The 26,582-nt window shown below is 44.1% G+C and overlaps 1 protein-coding gene across 1 annotated transcript in view; it reads right to left on the reverse strand.

Annotated features, from left to right (window-relative positions):
• Nucleotides 1–301: 301 nt before the first annotated feature.
• Nucleotides 302–26,582, reverse strand: part of BORCS5 (BLOC-1 related complex subunit 5) — a 68,843-nt gene continuing 42,562 nt past the window's right edge. The window contains exons 3-4 of the mRNA XM_084765032.1: nucleotides 24,983–25,140; nucleotides 302–779 (exon numbers count right to left, since the gene is read on the reverse strand). Coding sequence (XP_084621158.1) covers nucleotides 552–779; nucleotides 24,983–25,140 — 386 coding nt within the window. The 3' untranslated portion in view covers nucleotides 302–551. The remainder of the gene's footprint in view (nucleotides 780–24,982; nucleotides 25,141–26,582) is intronic.

The following is a 26,582-nucleotide window of genomic DNA, read 5'->3' on the forward strand; positions in this document are numbered from 1 at the left end:
GCGAACCTTGTTATGAAGCCAAGGTCTGCCCAGCTGACGGAAGCCTGAACTCTGTATGAGAAAGCAGTTATTAACGGGCAGCAACCTCATGAGTGCGTGAAGGGAGTCTTCAGTTTCCAGTGACCTACAAAAGGGGCATGGTACCTGAAAAACAGAAGGGCAGTGTTCCGGCTGTACAGGAAGATGGTGCCAGATACCTCCTTGGTGTGATGGGTGCTGTTGGGTGGGAACAGTAATTGGACTCAGTACGATTTTGTATTTACAACCACAACCGAGAGAGCCTGAATAAAATGTCACAAGGTGCCAAAGAGAACACAGTTTCTTAACATTTTCTCCAGTTTTGTTGCAGTAGCTGGACTATATACACTTTTAATTAAAAAAAAATCTGAGCAAAATAAAAATAACTCTTGATGCCAAGTTCTTTAAAGAATCCCTGGGAATTCAACTGTCCCAACTTCGGTTATCAAAACCAACCGCATGAGAAAGTCCACGCGGGTCAGACACAGCTAGGCAAACACCTGGCCCAGGCCGCACTGGGAGCCAGGTGCCTGCTAGAGCCGCTCCCGCTCAGGCCGCATGCTGAAGGGCTCCAGGCGCTCGGCCTCGGGCAGCATGCTGTTGAGCCTCTCCATCAGCGGCACTGTCTGGTCGATGCCCATCTGGATGCGGCGCAGGATGGCCGACATCTCATTCACCTTCTGGATCTGCTCCGCATACTTGGCATATCTTTTTTGGCGCTCCTGCATGAAGCAAAAGAGGGTTTCCACGGACAGATCCATCTGCAGGAAGTAAGCAGAGGCAAGAAGCGTTACAGTCTGCCTCACACATCGTCCAGAGCAGGGGCTCTCAGCCTGGGGTCACAGCTCCTTCACAGAGGCTGCATATCAGATATTTACACTACGGTTCATAACAGGAGTAAAATTACACTTATGAAGCAGCAACAGAATAATTTTAGGGTTGGGGGTCACCAACAGGAGGAGCTGCATACATTAAAGGGCTGCAGCATTAGGAAGGTTAGCACAACAGGAAGCACTAACAGCTGTGTGTTTTCAATACCCAGTGTACTATTCTGCGTGTGCCTGAGTACTGTACAGTGATGTTCCTTGGCCGCACATGAACATGAGCTGACTAGGCCAGGGGATGTTTTCTGGTCATTATAGTATTAGGGACAAGTATGAGAGAGAGAGGAGAGAGAGAGAGAAGAGAGACAGGCAGAGGCACAGAGAGACAGATAGAAAAGCCTGGCCCTACAGTACAACAGAGTCGAATGGGACCAGTGATTTGGTTTACTGGTGAAGAGCACTAACTGCTTCTGCAGAGGGCTAGGGGTCAGCTCCCAGCAGCCGCATGGAGGCTCATAACCACCTGGAACGCCCATTCCAGGAGACCCCGCTCCCTCATCTGACTCCTAAGGGCTCCTGCACGTGTGTGGAGGGCACAGACACTCTCAGACACATTCATATACACAATACAAACAAATCCTTATTAAAAGTTTCAAAGGGAAAATTTTAAATTAATAGGAGAAAGCTTGAAGAATAAGGATATGAAGATAACTTTTTTTGTATGGCAGCACAACGTGCATTTTAAGCTAAGTGTAATTACAGAATTTAAAGTTCAGCCAGGCATATACCTTTAGCAGAGTTCCAGGCCACCTGGGGCTACACAGTAAAGTAAGAACTCTATAAGGTAAACCCTTCTGGTAAGCTAAGATTAATTTACTGAGGAAAGACTTCTTATAAAGGAAGTGCAGCCTGGGGCCTGTGTACAGTCAGGGTAGGCAGAGCCTTCTCCTCAGCCATGCGCTCTACTCCCACCAACGCCCTGCATGCCCAGCCTGCAAACTGTCTGGAACGCCCCTTTCTCTGCTGGGGACGAGGAGGGAAGGCACTTACACGCCTGCACCCCTCTGCGAGGGCGCCACATGCACCCACGCCCTCTTTCCTTCCCACGTCGAGACTCTCACTCCATCCTGGTCCCTGTCTTTCCTTTCCCACTGCATGCTGGAGCCTCTGGAAAAGGTTTTGATGAACATGAGAGATCAAAGCCAGGCCCAAGGAAAACCAATCCTACTTTTACACGGTGAAATGGGGGGAGGGCTGGGGCAGACAGCATGAGCACTTCTTTAGCTGGTCTTCAAACGCTCAGAGACTAAGAGGAACTGGTGGGAGGGGCAGAACCAAACCCCAAATCCACCCAAATGGGAACTCAGTGTAGGAGTGATGTGCCTTCAGAGGACGTGCTTACGCACTGCTCAGGTCTGAGGAAGCAGTGTGCCAGTGGCTCAGTGCTCCTGAGGGTGGCCACTAGCCCTGCCAAGAAGTCCCTTGGGAGGGACAATGGTATTCTGAAGGTATAGCCCCCAAAGCTACCCAATGGCTCAAACTCTGGAACCTTCTCTAGTCACCACATTATCTACCTTGCTGAGAGATCCCCTGCTCTCCATCCTTGTCTCAACCACAGGGACAGACACATGAAGTCAGACAAAGGAGTTTGCCTGAATTGACCTCCCGGGCTCTGGTGGGCCATGGCTAAAGTGCTTGGCAGTCAACTCATCAACTCTGACATGCAGCTCAGTGGTTTATAGCATCTTGTGGAGTGTTTGTTCAGATGCACACACTTCCCTGCATGGCCTCACGTGCAGCTGGGCATGTACATACTGCCTGTACAGCGGAACTCCTGGGGGCGAACCATACACACACCATTCCACAGACAGTGACTGTCAGGACATCCCACGTGTCATGCTGGCTCCAAAGGCTCAAACTCCTATTCACACCATGTACTGCACATTAGCATAACTTTCCCACTGTCTTTAAGTATGACTTTACTGTTCCAGGAAACACAGGCAGACCCAGAAAGAGAAAAGTTGCAAGTAACTAGGTTATGGGAACTTTCAGAAGAAACCCCAACTATTTAAACAAACAATTTGATTTTCCAATAAACAGTGAACAACTGTTTATTCTCCATAACTCATGTGTTAAAACTCTAGCCCTGCTGTGGTCACATGCCTCTGTTGTGTGTTATAGTGGACGGGTCAGTCATGGCAGCCTCTGGGAACTTTCTTCACTGAGTGAGCTGCCCATCGCCTGCTCAGTCTCATCCTCCTCTGCGCAGCTGAGGGAGAGCATGTATGCCATGCCCATGGGTTGGCAGGAAGGTGCACTTCAAGAAGCACAAGCCATGGAACCGTGTGGGTAAGAGCAGTGCCGGGCAGAGAGAGAAAAAACCTTTCATTTTTACATAAGTCTCTGCAATGTTGGGGTTTTTATGACACGAGCACAATAAAGAGGTAATCCTGCCCTCAAGATCTTACCATGTACTTCACCCTCTCTTTAAACCTTGCCCTGAACTCCATATACTGTCTCTGGTTGCAGAATGTTTCAAAGGACCTCCATACATGAGCCATGGTATATGTATACACCAGGCATAAATTAATATAAAAAGAAAAAGGCAATCCACGCACAAAGAAAATATTCACAACACATACATTTGATAGATTTATATCAAGAAAGCCAATATTAAATCCTAGCACTTGGGAGGCAGAGGCAGGTGGATCGCTGTGAGTTCAAGGCCAACCTGGTCTACAAAGGGAGTCCAGGACAGTCAAGAGTACACAGAGAAACCCTGTCTCAAAAAAACAAAAGAAAGCCAATTAATGTTAAGAAAAATCCATCAAGTCCTATCAGGATACCAGGGACATTCTGCACAGACACATCAAAAGTGCTCCTGAAATGCGGATGAGCCACAGTGGAGCCTGAACAGAGTGACCCTGGAGGACAGGACAGAGCTAGAAGGGTTACAAAGCCTGACTCCAAGATGTACTATGACGCTTCAGACATCAAAACAGACATATTGACCAATGGACAGAACAGAGCCCCGAAACTAATCCATGTGTTGACAGCACCAAGAACACACATTAAGAAAGAGTAGGCAGCCTAGACGCCCATCAAGAGACGAGTGGTAAAATGTAGGACATACATACGAAAGAGTTTGTTCAGTTGTGAGAATGAGTGAAAGAATGGAACTGTGTCATCTGCAAGGAAATGGATACAACTGAAGACTGTCATCTTAGGCCAAAGACGCCAGGCTCAGCTTGTATGTTTTCTCACATATGCAGAATCTAGATGATTTTCTTTGTTCAACCACTATAAAAACTTCACAAAGCTGTTACCAAACTGAAATATTGCACTCAGGGTAACCTGAATCTGTGTTCCCAGACCACAGTCTCAAATATTTGGCTTCAGAATAAACTGTCTTATTCTTTGAGGTGAAAGCTGTGTTTTTACATGATCATAAAATAAATCTCTAAGGAGTGTGACTCTGTTTTGTTAAACATCAAGTGACTGTGTATGTGGGGGTAGGGTATATGTGCACATGTATACGGCAGGGAAGCAGGGAGCCAGGGAAGACCCTGCAAATGGGGCACTGGCATGGAGGGAAGACCTGAGGGCTACCTAGAGGGGGTTCCAACCCTTGGAGAAACTAGGGGAACTAGGAGAAGAAGAGCCAGTGGAGCGCAGGGAGCTGTGTTTAGGAAAGAGGCACAGCAGATGCTATTACGCAGCTGTATCAACTGAACCCCTCCTACAGTAAGGAGAGTAGAAGGCGCTGCTCAGCTTCCATTTTATAGCTTCGGTGTGTTTATGATGTGTGTGTGTGTGTGTGTGTGCGCGTGTGCGTGTGTGTGTGTGTGGACCTGTGGCACAGGACATGTGTGGTCAGTGGACAACCTCAGACCACTCCTCGCCTTCCTCTTGGTGTGAGAGTCTTTGCTCTTCTGCTGGGTGCAACAAGCAAGGGGCCTGTGGGCTTCCAGGGTCTCAGTGTCCCGTCTCACCTCCAAGTGCCGCAACCACAGATACATACTACCATACCTGGTTTGACTTGAGATCTTAGGATTGGAACTCAGGCCCTTGCTGCTCAATTTTTAAGTCACTCCGTGGCGCTGGGGCTTTCAAGCTCATGACTGCCCCTTGTTTCTTGGTGGTTTCTGCTGTCAAATGCACAGTGGCCACTGATGGGGCCTGCACCCAGTGGGCTCACACATCCAGCCTCAGGAGGAGCCTGTTCCAGTGGTCCCGTTCCTCACTGGGCTAGGGTGGGAGGAACCTAGGTACCTTCAAAGCCCTGGCTGAAATGGTTCACTCCCACACCTGGACAGAGCTCCACCTCTGGGTAGGTCAGCCTCCAGACCCTGCAGATGGCTGTGAAGATACAAGAAAGCTATTCCAAGTTCTAGTTCAGGCCTCAGAGCGTGAAAGGAAGAGAAACATCCACAACATAAACAATATAATGAACAGGAGGCTAAGGAGTCATTCCAGTTTGGCAAGTAAACACACACACACACACACACACACATATCACACATATACACACATATAAATACACATATATACACATATATACACGCATACATATATATTACACACACACACACACACACACACACACACATATCACACATATACACACATATAAATACACATATATACATATATATACATGCATACATATATATATTACACACACACACACACACACACACACACACACACATATCACACATATACACACATATAAATACACATATATACATATATATACATGCATACATATATATTACACACACACACACACACACACACACACACACACACACACACACATATCACACATATACACCCATATAAATACACATATATACACATATATACACGCATACATATATATATTACACACACACACACACACACACACACACACACACACACACATATCACACATATACACCCATATAAATACACATATATACACATATATACATGCATACATATATATATTACACACACACACACACACACACACACACACACACACACATATCACACATATACACACATATAAATACACATATATACATATATATACATGCATACATATATATATTACACACACACACACACACACACACACACACACATATATCACACATATACACACATATAAATACACATATATACACATATATACATGCATACATATATATTACACACACACACACACACACACACACACACACACACACACATATATCACACATATACACACATATAAATACACATATATACACATATATACATGCATACATATATATATTACACACACACACACACACACACACACACACACACACACACACACACCATGTATGAAGACTGAGGCTTAAGCAGAACTGGGTCCAAATCCTGGTTTCACATACGGCCAGTTCCCTTTGGGGATTTCAGTTGCTTAGTATCTCTGAGTCTCATCTTCCTCATCTCTCAGGTGGAGATAATAAGATGCCTGCCCTAGAAGGCTGGGGATGACAATAAAGGATAGAGTGTACACGTGGCCAGAAGAAGTAGAAAACAAGCTTTGTAAATGATCATGTGAGCAAAACCAGGAAGGCAGTCTAGAAACCTCTTCTCAGGAAGACTGGAAAGCACTGCAAGAGGGAAAAGTGACGTGTACCTGAAGTGTACAGAGTGTGTGCTTGCTGCGAAGGTGGAGGTGCTGTGTCTCATCGGCAAGGCTAGCACCGTCTTCAGGCTCTTTATCTTCGTTGTGAACTTCTGACCTGTGAAATCTTACAGCTTACCTCCCCTCCAAGCTTCCTGACAGAACCATCTCATACCAGCAAAGGACCCAAGTCCTAGTTATCCACAAGTCCTTCCTGTCCTTTATTTGTTATTAGTTTGTAGTATCAAGGATGGGACTCATAACCCTGCTGGGCATCCACTCTGGCCCTGGCCCCAAGTCTCTTTAGTGCCCGTTTTCAGCAACTCTTATAACCACTTGATCAGACCCAACATGGTAACAATAAAACTTTGTAAGTATACACAAGTGTGTGTGTTCTTAGAAATATTTTAGTTGCTGGGCATGGTGGCACACACTTTTAATCCCAGCACTCGGGAGGTAGAGGCAGGTAGATCACCGTGAGTTCGAGGCCAGCCTGGTCTACAAAGTGAGTCCAGGACAGCCAAGGCTACAGAGCAACCCTGTCTTAAAAAACAAACAACAACAACAACAACAACAAAATTTAGCCATACTAGGGATTGATTCCAGGACCTCATACATGCTAGGTAAGCCTGAGCTATCTCCCTGACCCTTTATAAGACATTTAGAAAAGATGCTGAGCATGAGGCATACACCTTTAATCTTAGCACTGGAGAGGCAGAGGCAGGCAAGTGTCTGAGTTCAAGGCCAACCAGTGATATGACACCACAAAACAAATACAAACAATCTTCCTTATTTATTTATTTATTTATTTTACAATATTTAAATGTGAGCTGGCTATTATGTTTCCATCTGTAGTCTCAGCACCAAAAAGATGCTCAGGAGCCAGGCATCATGGCACATGTCTTTAATCCCAGCACTTGGGAGGCAGAAGCAGAGGCAGAGGCAGAGGCAGAGGCAGGCTGATTTTTGTGACTTTGACGCTAGCCTGATCTATAAAGTGAGTCCAGGACAGCCAAGGCTACACAGAGAAACCCTGTCCCAGAAAACAAAAACACACAAAAAAAGATGCTCAGGAGACTGAGCCCAGCCTACATTAACACAGCAAGACCTTAGCTTAAAAACAAAACCCCTAAAACACCATTTATGGTCTTAATTACCAACCCACCCACAAAACCCTCAACTCAAAATTCGTCCTGCCTACAAGACGTGCAGGGATAAAAGATGGAATGGAGCAGAGACTGAGGGAATGGCAACTAATGACTGCCCCAACTTGAGACCCACCCCATGGGAGAGAGCCAACCCCTGACACTATTAATGATACTCTGCTATCCTTGCAGACAGGAGCCTAGCATAACTGTCATCTGAGAGGCTTCATCCAGCAGATTATGGAAAGAGATGCAGAAACCCACAGCCAAACATTAGGCAGAATTCAGGGAGTATTGTGGAAGAGCTAGGGGAAGGATTCAGGGAGCTGGAGGGGTCAAGGACACCACAAGAAGACCTACAAAGCCAACTAACCTGGTTCCATGGGGCTCATAGACCCACTAATGAAAGAACATCTATGGATGGGTCCTAGGCCCCCTAAACACATGAAGCTGCTGGGCTGCTTGGTCCTCAAGTGGGTCCTCTAGCAACTGGAGCAGAGGCTGTCTCTTATTTGCACGTTGTTGCTTCTCTCTGGATCCTGTTTCCCTAGCAGAGCTGCCTTGTCTTGCCTCAGTAAAAGAGGAATCACTTAGTGCTGATGTGCCAGGGTGGGTTGGTACTGGGGGTGGGGGTAGAGGGGGTGGGAGTGATGGGTAGGGGGTGGGGAGAGGGAAGTACGGGGGGAGGGGGAAATGGGTGGGTAGGGGGTGGGGAGAGGGAAGTACGGGGGAAATGGGTGTGAGAGAGAACTGGGAGTAGAGGAGGGGGTGGGTTGCCATTAGGACGTAAAATGAACAAATAAATATATTAATGAAGAAAAAAGAAAATATGTAAAAATAGCCCATTTTTCCCATCCTTTAAAAGTAATGTTTTAAAAAGTAATGTTCGGCTTTTAATGTGATGTCTCTGTTAACTTAAACCTCAAGGTCAGCTGTGACTTGCTCTTACTAGATAGCTCACCTTTTCTGTACATAAAAATCCTGTTCCTCAAGGAGAACACACTAGGAATATGGCTTTAGGGAGCAATAGGCCATGGGGACAAGCATGGCTGACTAATGGCTGCCTGTCATCTCTCCAGTTCCATCTTCATCCCAGCTTTCAACCATTATTGGATGGACAATGCAAAAATATGCAGGGATGCATGACTCTGCTCTCTTCCTGAAACTAAGTTCTGAGGCCAAAACAGTCTATTGAACATGACCATATTTGCTTTTTTGGCAATGTGCACTGTCAGTACAAAACAGCTTTTATCTCAGATTTTGCTCTGGAGCCAAATATGAGTGACTGTGGCCTGAGAACAGATTTAGGTTACCCCAAATACTACATTCTACTATGGTAATTTCTAACAAAGTTTTTATAGTTAAAGACAACAGAAAGTTCCAATTTAAGACACTTCTCAAATACACTGGTAGGTGTTCTCAAATACATTGGAACATCAGGTAGGTATTACAGCAAAGTGGGGAAACCTCTGCCATAGACCTCAGATGTTCTTAGCATCCAGGTTTGGAGAAGCTGGTGCTCTGTCAATTTATTGCCACAAAGTAACAGAAATCAGAAGTCGTAGCTTTTAATCCAGGAATCAGTCTTAGCTTCTACTTTGTAAAGTGAGGAACACAGCACCTGTCTCTTCTGTGTCAGTGTGACAGTACCATTACAGATGAGGGCTGCAGAGCCAGCTCAGCAGGGAGGAGCGCACGGATCTCCCAGAAGACCTGAGTCTGACTTCCAGCACCAACGTCAGGTTCAATACCACCTGTAATTCCACCCTAAGCGGACCCAGTGCCCTGGCCTCAGAGGGCAACCACATTCACATGTACACACCCACTCACAGGCATACACACATACACACAATTAAACCTTTCAAAAAGATGCAAAGGAGATGATATGTGCAAATGTGACTTATAAACAGAGCTTTAAACTGCAAGGTCATATTACTGCAACAAGTCTCGCTGAATGGCCAGATATGTCTGGAGATTTGTTCTGTACAACACTCAAAATTAATTTCCCAAATTATATGACCACATTAAAAGACAACCTGCTTTAACATCTACCTTTCTTCAGTGCATCTACTGAGAGCTGCTCATTCTCTCATCGGAGAGCAGTCGGCAAAGCGACAGGGTTGGCACTGCCCTGCAGGCAGAACCTAGGGGTATGGCTGCAGCCTGTTCATTTCCCCAGAGAAGACAGGAGCAGCCACAGCAGCTGCGAGGACGTCAATGACAGTCATTTGGGAAAGGAACATCCGGCTATAGCGACTACTTCTCGTCCACTAGGAGGCAGAGAGCTGGCAGTTTAACAACCAGGGAAATCACAAGGAAACCAAAATACGCATAACCTTGTACACCAGTGTTCACAGCAGCATTTTCACAGTAGGTAGACACAAAAACAACGCAACTGTTCATCAATGTAGGAGGGAATAGCCAAAATGCAGTGTGTCTGAAGAGCAGAAGACCATTTGGCCATAAAATCAAATGGAATGCTGACCAAAAACTATGACTTGCATAAACCTCAGAAGTGTTGTGCTAAGTGAAGAAAACATGACAGAAATGGTTACATATCATAGGATTCCTTTCACACGTGAGGCCCCACATGGACGATCTATAGAGACAGACAGTAGGCTCAAGTTGCCAGGTGGTAGGGCATTGAGAGTGGAGAGTAACAGTGTGTACCCACTTGTAGGGAGGGCAAGTGTTCTGGAATTGGTTGTGTTAGTTACACACCTTTGACTTAGCATAAAGACCACTGAACTGTACCTTGTAAGAAGGTTAAGCTTTGAGACTCAGGTCTCAGTCCTCACAAACAAGCCCAATACCTGAACTTCCTTCCACACCTGCAATAGCACCAGGCACAGGCTGTTCTCAGATCTGACCTGAAATGGGAGCCTACACTGACACTGGACCCCAGATGGCCACTTGCTAAGGATCAGAGTTCACAATGATGAAACCCATTTGGCAATCCTGAACTAAACACTGTCCAGTGGCCTCAAACAAATCACTGCAGCCAAGTAAAACATTACAAACCCAAGGAAGGCAGGTGCTTGGTGCACAAGAGCAGCAATGCAAAGAGGCCGTGGGATGCTCAGTCCCATGCTTTGCTGTGACAATACCAAGCCACAAGAGGGGACACGAAGCACCTCTCTTGGCATCCCTTCTTTCTTGTTCTGAAACTGACTCATGTGGGTCACATTTTTCTTTTATTTCTTAATAAAAATGGAGCATCCTTAAGGGGGACATTCTGATGTATGTGTACACAGTGAGAGGACATTTGCAGTCATGCTGTTTCTCCTATGGTACTGACGGCAGGCACTTTCAAGGTCTCCATCCTACACCCTGATGATTAGGTTTCCTTATGTCAGCTTGCACGGGGTAGCTGTCTCCACTTCAGAAAGTAGGTGGGCCTGCTGTCACCCAAAGCCGGCCCATTCTGGCCCATTATTACTCTTTCTTCCCACCACACTGCCACTTCTTCCATTCCCACAGGAGACTCAGGAATCTTTTTCTGGAGGACTCTCTCTTGGACAACTGACAGCGGATAGATGTTTTCATTAACTATGCCACAGGCTGAATGGCATGAGCTACCACATACTGATATTCTGAAGTGAGCTTGTTTCCCAGTAGGAAAGTTCTGAAGAGGCTGCAATGACAGCTTTCAGAATACACTCCAGCCATTCATTCGCATGCGGAGACTTTTACTCTAGAAATTAAACAACAAAACCCGACTCCAGCAAACTGCAGTTAGCTTGATTTACGGAAAACGAAAATCCACTGTTGGGACTGCTTCTTTGGGTAATCCACAGACTGACTTGGATGGTGGAGCCTAATATACAATATTCACTGGTTCACTCACTATTTTAACAAATGTGATAAAATAATCTGCAAGTTGCAGCTACTGTCCCCTAACTATCCGCTAAATGGCAGACACCGCTGTACATTCTATATGCCTTACTTTTATGTCCCCTGACAATCCTCTAGGGATACTGAGAAGATAAAAATATGCCCGAAGTTACCCAGCTAGTTTAAGCAGAGCAGAAAGTCACAAATACATAATTCCACTTAGCTTTTGCTCTTCTTTTCTACAGAACCCATTAAGTCAAACATCAGAGCAAGCAAATGTGATGCCTCTTCGAAACCCATAATGAATCAATCTGAAGAGCAATTTTTAGTGTTTTCAAGTAAAGTAAGAAAACACTTGATTTGTAATGTAAACACCAACATTTACTTTTTCAAAAACAAAAGCAATACATTGCCAGATTTAACATAGATGTTCACCAAGCAAATCTAAGTAGACACTGTAGGGGCTAACATCTCTGCACACTGCACACTCTGACCTCACAGGGACTTATGACGAAGCAGGGGAAGCTGAGATGTCCTCTTAAAGAGGGAGCCTGTGGACACCCAACACCCAACTCCAGATCTCCTGACTTCAAGAGCCACCACTGCATAGTCCAAGTCAAGTCCAGAGTTGATCCTGTTGGAAAACTTTCCTTTCCATAATTTGCTCTGCCTTTGCACAATGTTTAATTGTATGGGATCTAAAATTAAGTTTCTTGGGACATTTCTAGCCATAAGGGAAACATAAATCTATTGCTAAATAAAGTCAAAATTCAAAGAACGATGTCAGCAAATGCACATCTCTGTGCGTGTGTTAGGAAGAGGAGGGCGCTCAGGTGAGCCGGGGTCTGTAGTTAGAAAGCTGCTGGCTGAGCAGAGCTCTAGCCACTTCCTTCTGCATTACGTCAACCTTCTCCTTGGGCTCCCTATTGCCTGCCACTTCCTGTTGCACAAGGACAAACAATGGGCAGACTGTCGCCAATGTTTCCATTAATTACACCACAGGCTGGGTGGCATTGATTACCGCATACTGGACATTTTGAGATGACCCCATTTCCTTTGTTCAAGTACTCTATCCAAGTGTCTCAGGGAAGGAATACATTTCACTCATGTCTGAGAGAATGAAGAAATACCACCGACTGGGCAATCTGAATGGCATGGGCACTTTGTTCTAATCATTATTTTATTGCTTGACTGGCTTCTCCTCATACTGACTTTCCTTCTGTGCTCTATCTAACTAAGAAAGAAATCTTAAAACCTTAATCAGTCCCCCAAATAAAACATGTTATAATCAGGCAGATTATGCCCCTAGCCTGGACTTGAAAGGGGGGCAAAAGCAAATAAGAAAAAGAAAGATTTCAGTCAGGGTGTGTGAGAGGAAGAAAGAAGGTCAGACAGACACCACAGACAGGAGCGGTGAGCTCAGTGCAAGGCTGCCTGTCTCCCATCGCACAACAGCTCACACACTCAGCTGGAGGCCGTAAGTCAGAGGCCCTGGGGATTGAGGGCTGATGCTAAAAGCCTTGAGCCCCAAAGGCCAGAAGGGAACTTGGGGAGACCATCAGACAGATGAAGACCCCCAAACATGTCATTTTAGGACTCCTTGTTCCAATGTCTAAGATGAAAGGGAAGTAGAAGTCTATACAAATTAAGTAACACTCTGGGACTTTTACACCTGTGCTGATGTCTAAACAGTGGCAACCTGGATTGCCTAAATGCTCTGTGATCCCTCTAAGTCCCTCACAGTATGAGCAGACTCAGAGAGTGACTTCAGATATGGCTGAGATAAGTACCTCACTCAACTCCTCTACCATCAGCCTGAAGAATGAACCTGAGTGTTCAACCCGGGATGGTGACCGCAGACCAAGGATTTGGTATACCACCCTTGCCAGCAGCCAGGAGTTTCTATATACTAGACCTGTGAGCCTGGTAAGTCCAGAGGCCCATGCACTCCCTACTCAGAGTAGGAAACTATAAACAGTCATTGCATAAACATTTGCCCAACTCTAAGGAAGAAACAAAGCCTTCCTTCTGATAAGGGAAACCAGGATGGTTTTATGTGGTTAGGCTGGTGGCCCTGATGGAGGACAAGTAGAGCAGAGAAGTAGGCATAGATACCTAGCAAGATGCATATAACAGAAGCCATAGAGCAGGAGCTGAGTCTGGACAGCAGCCTGAATTTAGTAGATTTTGGAGATTTCGATTACGACCATTACACATTATATGGAAGGCAGGTGTGTGTCTGACCACAGAGATTCAAAGTCTCAGCAAAAACAAAAGGGAAAGAAATACATGGAGCATCTTCTGGATATATTCCAAGGAGTGGAATAGCTGGGTCTTGAGGTAGCCCTATTCACAATTTTCTGAGAAAATGCCAGATTGATTTCCAAGGTAGTTGTACAAGTTTGCACTCCCACCAGCAATGGAGGAGTGTTCCCTTTTTTCCACATTCTCACCATCATGTGCTGTCACTTGAGTTTTTTATCTTAGCCATTCTGATAGGCTAAGTCATTTTGATGTGCATTTCCCTGATGACTAGGGACACTGAGCTTTTAAAAACATGTTTCTCAGCCATTTGATATTCCTCTGTTGAGAATTCTCTATTTAGCTGTGAACCCCATTTCTTAATTGGGTTATTTGGTTTGGTGGCATTATATATATGGCTTTAAGTCTCTGAAGAAGGAAATTGATGATGATATCAGAGGATGGAAAGATCTCACTTGTTCATAGATTGGGAGAATTAACATAGTAAAAATGGCCATCTTATCAAATGCAATTTACAGATGTGGTGCAATCCCTATCAAAATACCTACACAATTTTTTAAAAGACTTTAAAAGATCAATTCTCAACTTCATATGGAAAAACAAAAAACCCAGAATAGCTAAAACAATCATGTACAATAAAAGATCCTCCAGAGGAATCTCCATACCTGATCTAAAGCTGTATTATAGAGCAACAGTAATTAAAACAGCATGGTTGATCAATGGAACCAAATCAAAGACCCAGAAATAAATCCACACACATATAGACATTTGATTTTTGACAAAGAAGCCAAATCTTTTGTAATTGCTAACCTTCATCTTTTTACATGCTACCTATTTTAATCTCCCCTTTTTTTGTCTTACTTGTTGTCTGTTTCTCCCCTGGAGTATAAGACCTAGGAAGAATTTTTCCTGTTTGTTTTGTCATTATTTCTTGACACCTACAACAGAGCCCTGGCAAGTTCATTCACCTAGGGGATGGATAAACGTGCAGTATTCAGAATTCTGAGCACATTCTGTCTTAGTGTCTTAGTTTGCTTCTCAGTTGCTGTGATGAAACACTGACAAAAACAAGTTGGGGAGGAAAGGGTTTAATTTACATTTCCACCGTCACAGCTCATTACTGAGTGATGCCAAGGTAGGAACTCAAGCAGGGCAGGGACCTGGAGGCAGGAACTGAAGCAGAAACCATGGAAGCATGCTAATTACACCCTTACTCTCCATGGCTTGCTTAGCCTTTCTCACACTTCCCGGGACCACCTGCTAAGAGCGGTACCACCCATAGTGGGCTCTTTCACATTCATCACACTAATGCCCACAGGCCAGGCTGATGGAGGCAAATCCTCAGCTGAGGTTCCTCTTTCCACGTAACTCTAGTTTGTGTCAAGTTGACAAAATCTAACCAGCCAATTAGGTAAGTAAGGCAGAGCTCTGAGATGGCTGACACACTTGAGGAAAGACATGTTCCGAGATGGGAGTGGTAAGTAACACACGCTTAAGATGAAGAGTTTATAAAATATATAAAAATAAAGGCAGGCTGAGGACGAAACCCCCCCCCCCAACTGTGCCATGTAGTTGATGTTAGCTGACCTTTAAGAGTGTGGAACACAGCTGAAGTCGTGTTGAATGCATAGTTCCATGTCTTGGTTTTGTTCAGTAATCTTTAAAAACACGCTTCTTCATACAACGCCTGCTCTTCACTCACAGTGGGACTTACACCCTGCGGAGTTTACTATGTGGCCTGACACCCTCAGTCTCCAGCTCTTCAACATGTGTGCTGTAGGAGTAGAAGTCAAAGGCGACACAGATGCTCCAACTACGGCTCAACATTTAGTATACCCATGGGCACACACCCATTCCCAGGCTCCTGTGGATCTGGCCACATAGTTCAGTTCAAGCCAGAGTCATGTGAAACCAGTAGGTTCAGCCTGTAAGACATCTTAATCTTTGCCACTCCATGATGTTCTGTCAGGTGGATGCTATGAAGATCACAAAGCCACAAAGTGTGAGGAACCTGTAAAGCCCAACTCAACAGAGGAGAGCCATCTGCTGACAAGAAAGAATTACCCTGAACATCAGCACAAGCTGTATGTCAATAGCATCTAAAAGGTTACAAGTGCCAAGTGTACTTACTGCTGCAGCTCAGCCTACGAGTCCTAATACTACTCTCAAAACAGTTCTTTTTCCCTGACAGAATGAGAAAGCTTATCACTCTGTAGGATGAAGACTCTAGGAAGCTGTTCATTGAACAAGCACTCATTGTTTACAACAAGCCAGGCATTATTTTAGGCACTGCAGCAGTGAGTTAGCTTTCTATTACTAAAAAAACCCCAAAAACCAAAAATAAAAACCAAAACCAAAACAAAACAAAACAAAACCCCTGATATAACCAACTTAGAAGTTTACACTAGATTTTAAATTTGCACCACTGTAACTTGTAAGACTGACAGGTAGCATGAGGTTTTCTGAAAAGCTTTGCTTTTCCTACAGCAAGGCTGGCATATAGGAGCTTGAGGGAGAAGAAAACTACTTATTCTGTGGCCAGGAAGCAAGAGATTAACACTACACAGGTTGAGGTTTCTTTGAAGGGTTTGGCAACCATAAAAAAACCCCAGTGATCTCCTTCCTGCGTGGCTCTACCACTTCCCAACAGTGTGACCCTGGGGACCAAACCTTTAATACAGGGAGCCTTTGGGTGACATACAAGATCAAAACTATCATAGCACCAATGTCCAAATTTGCTAACATTCCTTATTATTCTCAGTAAAGACATACAGGACAGGAAGATCTTTTCTAAGCCACATTTCCATGTCTATAAACTAAGTGTCCCTTAGCACTACCTACCCACTAGTTTACAGGCTACAAGTATTTTCTGGCGTTCCTTTCAGGAGGAGGCTACCTCCAAAGCCTCTAACTCTGCCCAGTCTGTGGAGGAAGGAGACAATGATTACATCATGCTCTAGAGCCTGGCATATGTGCTAGCACCAGGAGAGGTGGCAGAGCCAGCTGCCTATGGCCACATCTCAGGCAGGCAGGCTGGGGGATAAGTAGGATGTTCATACATGCTGAAAAGTCAGTGTCCAGCGCGTAAGGGGAGTTAAATCTAGGAGCAGGAGCAGTCAAATAACTGGGCTGTGCTCATGTCTCGCCAAAGAACACAAGCCTACATTTCCAACAGGCAAGTAATACATTTGGCTCAGCCCTCTTCCAAGAGTTCTGTGTCCTGGCAGGGCAGGGACGATGGGAAGGAGCATGGGGCCAGGCCTGAGGAAGCGCTGCACAGCATGCCTTACCGCCAGAACCAGAGTGAGCCCAGTCTCCCATCTACACTTCATGCCACCCAAGGGACCAGCTGTATTTCTTACTGCAAAGAAAGGCTGCTCAGAGGATAGGGGGTGGATTTTAATTACATCACACACTCTCAATCTGAAATTTATACCAGAGTAATGTGTAAGACAGAAAGAAAATCAGACTTTTCTGGAAATGCTTTGTCTCACTATTTCAGCAAAAATAGCAGCCAGCTATCTCAATGCTTTGCCAAAATCTTTGGCTTTAAAATAAAGTACTCTCAACTCGTTTCATAATCTCAGGTCAAGGAAGCAGAAATGGATGCCAGAATATGTTCAAAGCAGGGACAGGAGTCAGCTGATGTTATTTGAAGGAGGTTCAGTGTACAGTGGCAGGCAGAGCGCTGCCTGGCCAGTGTTCACACTAATCAGACTTGGAACTGAAGGCAGTGTGAACACTAATGCCAGCTAAGGCAGGATGCGCCACACTCTGGGAACCACTCTTATCCTCCGTCAGTCTTTAGCCTGGGAGAGCACAGTGTACAAGTAGTCAGCTCACATACTTGGCAACAGCTCCATCCAGGTCTACATTACAGGAGGAAACCCCTGTGGGCTTCCATCCATCCCCCTGTCCCCCATCCTGGGTACAGAGGAAAAAATGGCAGTTCCCATGCATTTCTTCACACCAGTTGAATGCCTACTGTGTAAGAAAAGAATAATTAAAAGTGAAATGAAGGGTTCTAAACATGGAAAACATAAGTATGAGTTTTTCTTATATGAAATATTTGCACTCAAAGTGCTTCAGAAGTTTTTGTTTTAGATTTTGGAATAGTTGCATAGACTTTACCATTTGTACATCCTTGATCCAACAATCTGAAATTGTAAATGCTCCCAAATCTGACACTGTTTGCCTCTCAGATCAATGCTCAAAAAGTTCCATGTTTTAGAGCATCTTGGATTTAGATAGTTTGATTCAGGGTGCTCATGTCATAGGGAGGCGGGAGAGAGGGAGAGAAGGATAGAGAAACAGAGAGGGAGAAAGAGGGAGAGGGAAAGAATAGTAGCAATTTCTAGGCTTGGTGGTGTACACCTGTAATCCTAGCACACAGGGAGAGGCAGGGGGATCACTGTGAGTTTGAGGCCAGCTTGGTCTACAAAGTGAGTTCAGGACAGCCAAGGCTACACAGAGAAACCTGTCTCAAAAACAAAACAAAACAAAAAAACCCAAAAAACAAAAACAAAACAAACAATACCCCTCCCCCCACTGAAAAAAAGAATAGTAGCAATCAGAAGATCCATCAGTCAGTGAAGAGCTCACCATGCAAACACGAGGCCCTGACTTTGACCCCAAACTCACATTTTTAAAAAATGCAGGGAGTGGTGACATAGTGTACCTTGTAACTGCAGCATTCAAGAGATCCCTGGGGTTTGCTGGCCAATCAGCCTACCCTAATCAGTGAGTTCCAGACCTTGTCTCAAAAAACAAGGTAAACAGTGCTTCTAGTAATGAACCTGAGGTTGACTTCTGACTTCTGCACCCATGTACACATGCACACCTACATAGGCACCTGCACACAAGCATGTGCACACATACCTACACAATTCATCTTTTAATATCATCTTAGTCATTAAGTAATAGAAAAGTCTTAGGCAAGTCCCAAGTAAACTTTAAGGACTGGAGGAGTTTCCTGATCTGTGCATTGAATTAGAGACTCTTTAGGGTCTGTTTCTAGTCCTATGTGATCCTTGGCTTTCTGAGCAGGGATAGCAACTCTTGATTCACCAAAACTCCTGATGCTTCTAAACACCCTATGCTACCAGGATATACTATTGCCAATACCCCCTAAGAATTAAAAACACAGGCATTACTAGAATCAGACCAGGGTTTAGTCTTAAGGTTTTTAAGCAAGCATATAATAGCAGATTAACTGAAACAAAATACACCTAGTAGCTTTATCCTGGGTAAGAAGCTATGAACATGTGTCCAGGGACAGCAGCTAAAGTGGGAGGTGACAAAATCAAGACCCAGATCAGAACGACAGGAGGAGCTCCACTGTCTCAGCTGTGTCTTCTGCCACCTGCCTTTTCCCTAGTCCCTCACTGTTGCTAAAGCTCCCTTCCCTGGGAGAGACAGAACAGTGTGAACAGCATCTATCCCTCCTCCTGACACCCTAAGGACAAACCAGGATGTGATTCCACCAAGGTTCACCTCAAGGAACCAATGAGCTTATTAGGCTTATTCACGGAGCACAGGTGAGGAGCTATAGGCTGGACCATAGACGGCCTTAAAGTAGCCAGACTGGAAGGTCTGCACCCAGCATGGACAGTGGCTTTCCCATCACTGCAAAGATGGAATCCCTTCTCATGATTCACAAACCCCCATTATTCTCTGGCCCCACCCAGAAGACCACATGCAATTAATGCAGAATTGCATGCAGCTGGTTGGGAGGAGTGGCAGGATGCTTAGGTGAGGCTCTCACGACCCTCCTCCCCCCCTTGATGAAGGAAGGGAAATATAGTCAAGAGGCACAGCTGCAGGTCCTTTGCCCAGCACAACACCCTAAGATGTGGCAGTTCGGCTGGAAGGGACAGTCTTAACACTATGCCCCTCCCCAAAAGCACACTAGCTGGCAAGCACTCTCCTTCTCATTTGTGTTTCAGGAAACCTGAATTTCAATGACAGGTGTAGCCTAAAACATAAAGTGTTTATGTGCCATCTTCTCAGTCACTAGAAGAATCCAGAGGATACCAAGAAAACCACCCAAAGTGATCAGAAAGGATGTCCACTGCTTGGAAGCCAGGGACTACATTTTCCCATCATCTATCTCCACGTCTCCAGAAGACCCAAGCCTCCTAGGGAGGGAACCAGTCTGCTGTTCCCGAGCACTCCTAGAATCAGACCAAAAATCAGCTATTTTGGCATGTAAGAAATCACTCAGGATTTTTGGGAAACCAGAGTTCACAGAAAATACCTGCCTTGCTTCTCGGCAGGTCTTTACCACACTGGTTGTTGAGGGCAGGGCTCTAAATGGGCCAGCACTTAGCCTGCTGCTAGACTCAAGAAACTTCCCATGAGCCAATTCATGGGAAGGTCAGGCCTTTCTCTCCCAGTCACACTGTACTGAAGACAATGACTACACTGTAGCACTGGCTGTACAGCAGCCCCAGTTCTAGTCATGGCACTCTGAGTAACTCACTGAGGCGGATACTGTTCTTGTATCTCTGAACAGACTGAGGGACCAAGGCTTATAAGGATTGAGTAAACCAATCTGAGGCTACACAACTAGTTAGAGACAGTGTGAGGACTGGCCCCTTGCCACTCGTGGCTCTAGTGTTCACAAAACATTATGTGAAATGACTCACAGACACAAAGGCCAGAGACTAGTGTTCCAACACGACACATCCCAAAGCTAATTTTCCTCTAATACTGTCAAGCTGTCTCCCACCTGTCTATACTCATTTCCCAACACCTGTTTTCTCTAACCTCAATCGCTCCAGGATATCTTAATCTCTCTCATGGAAATTCCAGTATACATTGCAACTAAACAGTCTCTATTGACAGCACTCTACTGATAGTGATATAGGTTTTATATTTTTGTTCTGTGTTGTTTTATTTCCCCAGCCAGACTAACATCTCAGAGAACAGGGACGAGGTCACATTTCCCTATAATCCCAAGAGGACCTCCCACTAAGTGGGTATGCCATAGTTGCTCAGCAATAGTGGTTGAGGGATGGGTAAGGGGTCACCTTACGGCCAATAAGCAAACCAGTGGTCAAAGTCTACTGTAAGGCTGGGAAGGGAGCCATCTCCATGGCTTATTCTCCCCTCTGACATGTATATATCTTTAAACATAAATTTCGCATTCAAGAGCATGACTCAAATTTCATATCAAAGGCTTATCTAAATTTGACATTGTTTTGTATATGGCTATAGTTAGGTTTTCTTCTGATGTGAATAAGATGATCACAGAAGCTGCAGCTTTATGGACGTCTGCTTAACCCTCTGCTGCATATTCTTGGTGATTACTAAATCTCCCTTTTCAACACGTACAGCATTAGGTCACTTCTTCATCCTCCTAACTAAACCTCTAGGAAGCATCCGGGCTAGGAGCAGAGAGCCTGAGCTTGCCCACAACTATGTGCTCTGCCTTATGTATCTGGAAGTGACTAATCCCAGCCCTTGGGTTTGCAGTGAGCAGAGATGGACGCGTGTCTCAGGAGTTTGTTAACAGTCACCCCGATGAAACACAAAGGACACATGACACCATAGGGAAAATCCTGAAACTCTGCCCTGAGAACAACTGAGGTCCTGCTCAGCACTGTGAGAACTGTTCCCTGTTTTGAAATAACCCTGAGAGACTAGAGATTGACTATCCCATCTCTGAAATGCTTGGAACCAGAAGTGTTTCAGGAGGTTTTCTGTTGTTTGATTTGAGGATAGCTACATATTTGTACATAATGAGATATTCTGTGGAGGGAACCTAATTCTAAAAATGAAATTTATTTATACTTCTTATGTTTTACACACATCGCTTGAAGATAATTATATGTTGGTTTTGTTGTTGATGATGTTGTTATTGTTTGGATTTTTGAGACAGGGTTGAAAAAGAGACGTGTATAGAGATTTGTAGCCCTGGCTATCCTGAAACTCACTCTGTGGCCCAGGCAGGCTACCTGCTTCTGCCTCCTGAGTGCTGGGCTTAAAGGTATACTCAGGTAATTAATTCTATTCCTTCTCAAGTTTCTGATGGGGTTGAAGACCAGATAGTTTAGTTTTACAATTAAGCTTAGTTGTTTAGGGGCTAAGATGTTTTTAGGTCTAGGTAGATGCTTTAAGTTGATAAAGATGAGATATGATAGATATTGATTTACAATCAGAATTAGAGATGCACTAAGATAGGAAAGATGTTTTCTTCAAGGCTGCCAAGTACAAATAGCCAAAACACTATGAGTGTAACATTTATATAATTTCTGATTGTTTCGTGGTTCTTCTTGTTGTATGTAGTTTATAGGTGTAATAATATAAATATATATATAAAAAAAGAAAAAATACTATTGAAAGTGTACTAAGACAAGGAAGTGGAAGGAAGCTGGTTGGGATGAAGAGGCTCAGCAGGGGCATGAAAGAGAAAGACTGAGAGGTGAATATAATCAAATTATGTGATACAAATTTATGAAAATGTCATAATGAAACATTATTTTGTATGGTAAATGTATGCTAGTAATAAGCTTTTACTTCAGTGAGATGTTAACAGATGTTAGTTAGGGCAAGTGTTCTGAGGTGAAATTAGTTCGGAATGTACTGGTTCCCTTTACTGTGAGACTAATAAGAACTTTAAATGTCTATGATGTGACTTTCCAAGGTGTGGTAATGAATATGCAAGTTTAACCTACACGGGATAAGTATTTTAGGACTTGTTTTGGAAAGTAGTCCTTTGTACCAGTGGTTCCCACATCCCAGTTAATGAAGGGCAGCATTAGGTATCATTTGGCAAGCTTATTAAAACAATGATTCATGGGCCACACCCTAGTTGGGGAGAGGAGAACACATCATTCAAATGAACCAACTGAAATGATACTTATGCATACTAAATGAGGATAAGAGCTCTACAGATCATAATATAATTGAACAAGTATATAATACTTAAAAGCTCAGAGCCTGGACTATACCTAAACCGGTAGAGTCCTTGCCTAGCACTCCCAAGGCCCTAGGCTCCATTCCTAGCGCCACATAACCTGGGAGTGGTGGTGCACACCTATGATCCCAGCACTCTGAAAGTGGAAGCGGGAGGGCTATAAGCATAAGGGTATCCTCAGCTATGTATTAACTATACTACGTGAGACCTTGTATGTATGTATGTATATATATATACACACACATACACACATATGTACATACATACATACATACATATTTAAGGCTACATCAATGTCCAGCAGCAAGAAAGGTCATATTGAATAGTTCCAGAGAATAGCACTTGCTACGATTTGGACACGAAGTCCTCCTCAAAATGTTCCTGTTTTAGAGACTTGGTCTCTAGCATATGGATCCACTCACTAGGAGGTAACTGGATCCTGAGGGCTCTGACATAACCAGTGGATTAACTCTTTGATAGGTCCATAGCTTGATAGCATGTACAGGAAGACAGGGACTTGGCTGTCAGATGGAGGAGGCCACTGGGCATGCCTTTGAATGAAGTTTTCTTCTTGGCCCCTTGATATCTGCCTCTCGGCTGCCACAAGCTGAGCACCTCTGCTCCACCACACACTTCCTGTCGTGCTGCTGTGCCTCCCTATGTCCTAGAAGCAATGGGGCCAAGTGGCCATGTACTGAAACTAAAGTAAATGATGCCAGGCATTTCACTACTGTGATGTAAGTCTTATGAACCAAGTTTTTTATTCATGAAAGAAAAATGCAGGGCTGGAGAGATGGCTCAGGGGTTAAGAGAGCACTGTCTACTCTTCCAGAGGTCATGAGTTCGAATTCCCAGCAACCACGTGGTGGCTCAGAACCATCTATAATGTGATCTGATGCCCTCTTCTGGCCTGCAGGTGTACATGCGGACAGAGCACTGTATACATAATAATAAAATAAAATAAATTAAAAAAAAAAAGCCGGGCGTGGTGGCGCACGCCTTTAATCCCAGCACTCGGGAGGCAGAGGCAGGTGGATCACTGTGAGTTCGAGGCCAGCCTGGTCTACAAAGCGAGTCCAGGACAGCCAAGGCTACACAGAGAAACTCTGTCTCGGAAAAAAAAATGCATATATTCATACCTTTTATGGAAAACAATGCTAAATGGTGGAAGTATTGCTGCTCTAATGAATGACTACTTCAGAATCTCCAAGAACAGACTATCTTTATTATACTAATGGAAAGCAATGAGTAGTGATAGGAAGCCCATCACTTGTTTCCTCAGATTCATCTTCTCTGACCAGAGTTGATGACCATGGCCAGGTGTTGAATAAATTCCAGGTGCCATCCTCCTAAGCAATTTCCCTTAGACAACACTCTCAAACTTTCCTTCAGATGATATCACCTCACAGCAGAAACTTACATTCTTCCTTGATTGAAAATTTTAGACTGCATATTTGCCTATTCCTTGGTGCTCCCAAAATTGTGCCATGTAATGGCCTGGCCAATAAATCATTTTAGTGCTTAAGCAAAAACCTATTACAGTTACTGGTAACTACACATTTGTACCATGTTTTAAAACTGATTGATTGATTGATTGATTGATTGATAGGGCCTCATGTATCAAGGCTTCCAACTTGCTATGTAGCTGGGAATGAATGACCTCAAAGTTCTGACCTGTCTCACTCTCCTGAGCATTGAAATTACAGGTATATACCAACCATATCCAGCTTGATGGTGCTGGGCATGGAACCCAGTGATTCACTTTTGCTAACCAAGCAGCCTCCCAATTAATCGTCAGCCCCAGGCCTGTGCCATGTTCCTCATTTATAGGCTATTTCACATGAACGATACTTGGTGTGTATTCACAAAACCACTTATGGTTGAATAGGCATAATCACTTACACTCAGCAAAAAGGAAACACTGCGCTTCCCATGTACTAACATAGTGAAGACTAAGAGCAAAGAGCAAAGAGCAAAGACTACGTCAAGGCTCCTACATCCAATGTAAATACTTACTATGAAAAGTATAGAGATAATACATAAGCAAAGCTAAACACAGATATCACTAGAGCAAATTTATGATGGTGAGGCTTTCTACACACTAACCCAGATAAGGCCATGGAGCAGTCTCAGTACACTCGACCTTGCTACTTCTATTAGGCCCATTTCTCATGTACAGAAACTTAAACAAGAAGCCTGGCCAAGTCAGCTGTGAAGCAGGAGGCAAACGCCAGCTCTTCTCACCTGAGAACCATTCCTCACCAGCATGTCTTACTAATGCCACGAGTCTGGGATGGTCTCCCCCCACCCCCCATGGCGATGTTACCTCTTTGATTCGCTTGACTAGAGCATTCTGATCAAAAGCAACTGCCTCTGCGCACTGGTGCAGGTGATCTTGGTACCGGAGGCAGAGCTGCAACACCTGCTGGGAGTCTAGCTTCTCCAGTTTGGCATTTGTTGGGGATGTCTGTCCACTCAAGAGCCCTTCAAGGAGAGAGATGAGAAAGTGAAATGAGAACTTCTGCTGGTAAACTTGTGACTGACCTAGCTGAAGCTCACAGAGGCAGGGAAAGAGGCATTGAATTTAGCATCTTCTGCTCTACGCAAAGGGAAATCTCTTCAACTACCTTTTCTAGATCCCAACCACTCACCACCCGCTTCTCCCTGGTGCTTCCTGGGCTTTTCTTTCTTTTTCTGTTTTACACACAAGGGAGAGGCTGCGTAACCTGAGCCTCAGGGAGAGAGGGAGCCAGTGGCTTCCCTCAGACAGTGCTCCTGGCCTTCTCACACCACTTCAAAGTATTAGGAGGACATGCCCCCTTTTGACTGGAAAGGATGGAAGGTGCATTTGGTCACTAATAAGGCTATCTGAGAAACTGAAAAAAAAAAGTATGAGGAAATTTTAAGAATTTGATACCAAAATTAAAACAAAAGCCAGACTTCAAGCTAACCACCTGAAATTCTTCACTTTTTCCCTAAAATTGGTTGTTTATCTGTAGAGCTTCAGTAAGCACAGGGATTTATGTTCTCAACGTCTGTATACTGAATCACCATGCTTTCCTATAGGGGCATGGGTCAGGGTATAATTATCGCCATCTACTTAAAAAGAAACCAATTTAATTACAGAGGCTACTCCAGCTGCCTACGGTCAGAAGGCAAAGCCCTGACTAGAACCTTCGGTTGCCAGGGCGATAGTTCCGCTACTATCAAGCAAGCTCCTCATAAACATTTTCAAGAATTACTGGCATCATATCTATTGTTATTAACCTAATAAAGGTTAAGACTGATAAAATTCTTTAATGTTAAATAGTTGCATGCATCTCAAAAAATTAAGATAATAGTAACACTCTATAGATGGACATATCACCTATTTTGAGGAAAATATTTCTATTTTCCAAAACAAAAAAGTCAGAAGGGTAATATTGGTTTATATTTTCACAAGTCTTTTTGGTGTTTTGCTTAATGAAAAACAATGACTTTTCTTATCTCCTCTGCGTGTAAGTTGCCATTTCTCCCACCAAAATCTCTGGGAAACTGCACTATACACTTCTAAGACTGACAGTGGTTCGCAAATGATGTCCAATATTATCACAAAAATAGCTTGACCACAGAAACCTCCTCGTAGGGTCTTGGGGATCCTATGAAAACCAGGGCTACACAGAGCCCTGTGAAAAAAACAAAACAAAACAAAAACAAAACAAAAAAACCCCAAAAAAACAAAAAAAAGAAAGAAAAAAAATCTTATGGTTAAATTTTCATGTTAAATAAATAAAGTTTGCAAATTAGTAAGGAACAGGGCCACTGCCTTAGTTTTCTAGTTGTCTTTAGCTTGAAACAGAGATTCATACAAAGCAGATGTTTACTGAGCTAAAATCTGATCTAATGGATTCTGTTTATAAAGTGGTGGGTTAGCATATGGCAAACAC

This window comes from Acomys minous (genome assembly GCF_964271855.1).
Source record: "Acomys minous genome assembly, chromosome: 17".
Lineage (NCBI taxonomy): Eukaryota > Metazoa > Chordata > Mammalia > Rodentia > Muridae > Acomys > Acomys minous.